The following is a 5,000-nucleotide window of genomic DNA, read 5'->3' as shown; positions in this document are numbered from 1 at the left end:
TTATATTCAATCTTGTCCACTATTCTAGGTTCAGATGTAATTATTAAGTCTAGCCTCGATGGTTCTTCTTCATTTCTATACCTAGTGTTCTCTTGTATCCATTGTGTCATTGAATGGTCAGTAATCATCTCAAGTAGAGCATTTCCCCATGAGTCATCACCACTCTTTACTGTCATTTCTTCCCAGCAGATTTCTTTGCAATTAAAGTCGCCCATCATAACTATTCTTCCTCCGTCTTCCATTATTTTAGTTAATGCTATCTTTGTGTCCTCTAACATACTTTTATGTTCACTCTCCTCCCATGAGGCTGTTTTCGGAGGCACATAATTGATCACAAATTTTCTGCTCTTCTTATCTCGGTCTTCCACTTCTATCATAATCATCTCTACTGTATTCTTTCCATATATGACACCTTTCACGTTTATATCCTTCTTAGTCAGGAACATAACTCCCCCCCTTGTTTTTTCTCTCTGTTTCTAATCCAATAATTGTATGTATCATGTCCTACACTGTTGGGTGGTAGTGGGCCTTTTAATTTTGTTTCTACAATTCCCATTATGTCCGGTTCTTTTTCTTTCAAATAATCATTCAGTTCATTCAATCCTGTTATCAATCCATCTATATTTGTGTAAGACACTCTTAGTTTTCTGCCACTTCCATTGTGTTCTCTGTTTCCCTTATGTTTTTCTTTAGTATGTCGAACTGCTTTATTTTCATGTTCACTACTCTCCAATAGAATCTCTCTTTCTCTGACTCCGTCCTTTCCTCGTTTTTTGCCTTAGCTTCAATTCTTTTCTGCTTTTCTGCCTCTCTTTCCTCCTTATTCATTTCTCTTTTTATCCATACCTTTTTATATTGATCATTTGTTGCTAGTTTCCCTGTCTTGGATAGAATTTTCTCTGCCGTTGTTTGTGACCTGAATTTAATCTTAATTGGTCTGGTCTTATCTGTACTATATTTTCCGAGTCTGAATTTTTCCTCAATTTCCTTTATGATTTCTGGCTCATCTTCCTGGACTAATTTTAATAAACTGCTTACTCTTTCATTTTCCTCCTTGATTCTTGCGGTTCTATCTGGGTTATGTTTCTCTTCCATTCCTAATATAATTATACATTTCTTTTTGTCAGCTAATTCTCTTACTATATTCTCCTTCTGTCTCATCACTTTAATAACTGAGTCTTCATTATGTTCTTTCAATTGCTGTTTGACTATGTCAGTGAATGAAACCTTATTCCCTTCTTGAGTTATTCTCCAATTTTTAACTTCTGTAGCTATTTTCTCTCTATTTTCATTACTATTCTTCTTCAATTTCTCATTCTCCTCCTTTACATTTCCTAACTGTCTTTTTAGGTCCTCTATTTCTTCAGTTAAGTTTCTATTAGCCTTCTCTAGTTGTTCCAACCTTTCAATTCTCTGGAAAATGGAGTCTACATTACCTAACTTACGTTCCAAGTCCTCGATCACCTTATCAACTCTCTCCTCTAGTCTTATCAGTCGGGGGGGGGGGTTGTGTCCCCCCCACCCGCTTTAAATCCCTGGAACATATTCTCGTCACTTTCTTCTGTATTGCTCCTCTCTATACTTCTAATCTTTACATTTTTATTAGACATTTGATCTTCACTCAGTCTTTTGTTTACCTTCCGCTTGTCTGGCTGGGCAAAGTCTACTCCCTCCTCATTTCCTTCCATTTCCCTCAGTAATCCCTCCCCTTTTCCTCTTTCCCTACGTTCCCACTACTCCACGAGCAATTTCCCCCCCACCCTGCAAAAACACTAGGCACTTCTCTTTGCGTTGGGATCCACAGACTTCAGTTTTCTTCAGAACGTCATCCAAGCCGTCCATTCGCTGAAGTGTGTGTGTGTGTGTGTGTGTGTGTGTGTGTGTGTGTGTGTGTGTGTGTGCGTGTGTGTGTGTATGTGTGTGTGTGTGTGTGTGTGTGTGTGTGTGTGTGTGTGTGTGTGTGTGTGTGTGTGTGTGTGTGTGTGTGTCTGTGTGTGTGTGTGTGCGTGTGTGTGCATATGTATGTGTGCGTGTTTTTTTTTTGTGTGTGGATATACATGTATATACAGCCATGCATACATACATACAAACCTACATACACTCATATAAATATATGCTATGTACACATATACTCGTACCTGCATATATACATAAAGTACACCCACGCATGTTTGTATGTGCAAGTCGCATGCACTTGCGTATTTCACTCCGATCAGTATTCAGAAAACGAAAATTGAAATATCTAAAGTAAGATATTCATATTTTCACATCCCTGACTTTCTAAAATTAAATTTTTTGCGTTTGTGGCACCGAAGAAAATTGGGTTATATTTAAGCGAAAATCTTCAGTGTTTGTCACACTGTCAGGAGATGACTGTTCTGAAGTTTCAGTACACTGGGCAGTAATGAAGTTGTTATGTATTTGATGAAAAGTTATAATCATAGTTATTTGTGGCGAATCGTTCAAGTATATAATCTTGATTGTTTACTGTCGATAATGAACAGAAAATTATTTGCAATAAACAGAAATGTGTTTTTCAGCGTTCGATGACTTCAAACATCAATTATGTAGATGATAAATCTGGACAGCAAACAAAATCTATTGTCTCGTTGAATTGCGCCTTACACAAGACTCCAATCATGATTTCGGTTTCAATTCGATATTGAAAAACCCATAACCTCCAATTCCGACTCCCTCTTGAGACCCATAGAAAAAACGGGAAGTTTCTTACTTTTTTTTTCTGGAAGAAGTGATATTTGTGGTCCTCAGCAGAAGGGAAAAAGATATTTGGGGGCTTCAGGAGCCTCTGCGGGGTCGTTCTTCGGGTCACGTCCCTCGAGATTTGCCGTTAGGGCTCGTGGCTCTCGGCCAATTGGATCCTGAAGTGGCCTCGCCGCTTTCCGCCCGGGGAAAAGGTTGCGTCCACCTTGCCCTACACACGTCTGTGTAACAGTGTACATGTGTGTGAATATGTACGCGATGTTCATACATGAATAGATACAGTGACAGATACGCACATGCTTGTAAAATATGCTTGTATGATTGCGCGTATATATGAAAACGTGTGTTTATATATGTATGTATATATATATATATATATATATATATATATAAATATGTATATATATATATGTATGTATATATATATATATATATATATATATATATATATATATATATTGACGAGATAAACACCATATGAGGACGGAGCCTTTATTTGTACGACGTTTCGCTTATTACAGCTTTTTCAAGTACAAGTTGAGATACAAATGCTTGAGATTAAATAAGGGGAAAGGAGGGAACGGGGAGAGAAAAGGGGGGGGGAAGGAAGAGGAGGAGGAGGAGGAGGAGAAGGGGGGGGATTGGACACTGGGAAAGGATGAGAATGCTGGCCCAAACGTCCGAGGGCGAAATGTCCACAAAGGGTGGTTTAAATATTTAATATTTTGCTGGCCATGGGTATTAGGGGAATAATGTGAGGAGATATGTTAAATATGCCCCTGTTTTGTTCAACAGTGTTCGTTCCTTGAATGATTGCTGCTTCTAAACACTTCCTACGGATTTTGTCTGGTTCCCGTATCAGCAGCTCTGCATTCTTCCAGTCCATAAGATGGTTTTCCTTGTTTCTATGTGTCACACATGCATTGGTGGTGACATCATGCCTGACGTCGTAACGGTGTTCACGTATTCGTGTATTCAGGTCGCGTGACGTTTCTCCGATGTAAACTTTATCACATCCTGAACACGGAATACGATAAACACCGGCTTTGGTGCCCGGTGTCTGGTTGTTGTGTGTTTACGTCTTCGTGATGTCTTTTATTGTTCTGCTTGTCTGGCACACTATTTCCAAGTTGGTGGTTCTTAAAAGACGTGTCAGGTTGGTGGCAACGTCGCCGGTTGGCAACACGAGACGTCTTGTTGTGCTGTCCTGCTGCCTACGGCTTTCCCGAATCTTAGCGGCCTGCTGTCTGCAATTATCTAAAAGAAATTCTGGAAATTTTAGTGTTAAAAAGGTCTCTTTAATAAACCTGCACTCTTCTTCTAAGTATTTTGCACTACATATCCTAAATGCCCTAAGGAAAAAAACCTATTACTACTCCTCTCTTGGTCCTTATATCATGGTGGGAGTAGAAATGAATTAAATCATTTTTGTTGGTGGGCTTTCTATACACTTTGAATTCGAGTTGGTTACCGTACTTAAAGATGTGTGTGTCCAGGAAAGGAAGAGAATCGTGGATTTCTTCCTCTAGGGAAAACTGAATGGTGGGCTCCACTTCGTTTAAGGCCGTCTGCAAGCGCTGTAGATTGAAACGCCTGGGTGTGGCAAAGGGTCCTGTTTCTAGAAATTCCATGAATAAATTAGCCAGGACTGCACTTAATGGAGAGCCCATGGCCATGCCAAATTTCTGGTGGAAGAAACTGTCCTGGAATTTAAAATAATTAAATTCAACACAAAGTTTGATCAAATCGACAAAATGGTTGGGGGGCAGGGGGAAGTCGATTTTCTCCTTCTCGATTCTATCCCTAAGGAGCTGTATTACCTTATCCGAGGGGACACATGTGAAGAGACTTTTCACGTCCAGGCTGGCCAACTTCTTGTTTCTGGCGGAGATATCTCGGATTCTGTCTAGTAGGTCCCCTGAGTGTCTGAGATGAGCTCCACTGATGGTTCCCAGGAGGGGGGACAGATATCTGGCCAACGTACCTGCTAATCTGTGGGGAGCACTTCCTATCCCTGATGTTATAGGTCTCATTGGAATATCATTTTTGTGTGTTTTGGGCAGACCATACATCGTAGCTGTGCGTGGGAGATTTGGCAATAAGTGAAGGAGCTTTTTACCTGCATCTGAACTTTTGAGAAATTTTCTTACCTTTGGGCCAGCATTCTCATACTTTCCCAGTGTCCAATCCCCCCCCCCTTCTCCGTCTCCTCCTCCTCCTCTTCCTTTCCCCCCCCCTTTTCTCTCCCCGTTCCCTCCTTTCCCCTTATTTAATCTCAA

At 40.3% G+C, this 5,000-nt stretch overlaps 1 protein-coding gene across 1 annotated transcript in view; it reads left to right on the top strand.

Annotated features, from left to right (window-relative positions):
- LOC143018347 (uncharacterized) overlaps positions 1–2,666 on the top strand; it is a 21,343-nt gene extending 18,677 nt beyond the window's left edge. Inside the window, exon 5 of the mRNA XM_076173706.1 lies at positions 2,541–2,666. Coding sequence (XP_076029821.1) covers positions 2,541–2,666 — 126 coding nt within the window. The remainder of the gene's footprint in view (positions 1–2,540) is intronic.
- The last annotated feature ends 2,334 nt before the right edge of the window (positions 2,667–5,000 follow it).

Source organism: Oratosquilla oratoria, chromosome 34 (assembly GCF_046742065.1).
Source record: "Oratosquilla oratoria isolate Oo_2021 chromosome 34, ASM4674206v1, whole genome shotgun sequence".
Taxonomy (NCBI): Eukaryota; Metazoa; Arthropoda; class Malacostraca; order Stomatopoda; family Squillidae; genus Oratosquilla; species Oratosquilla oratoria.
Note: the sequence above shows the minus strand (reverse complement) of the source record. Positions and strands in the feature narration are given on the sequence as shown.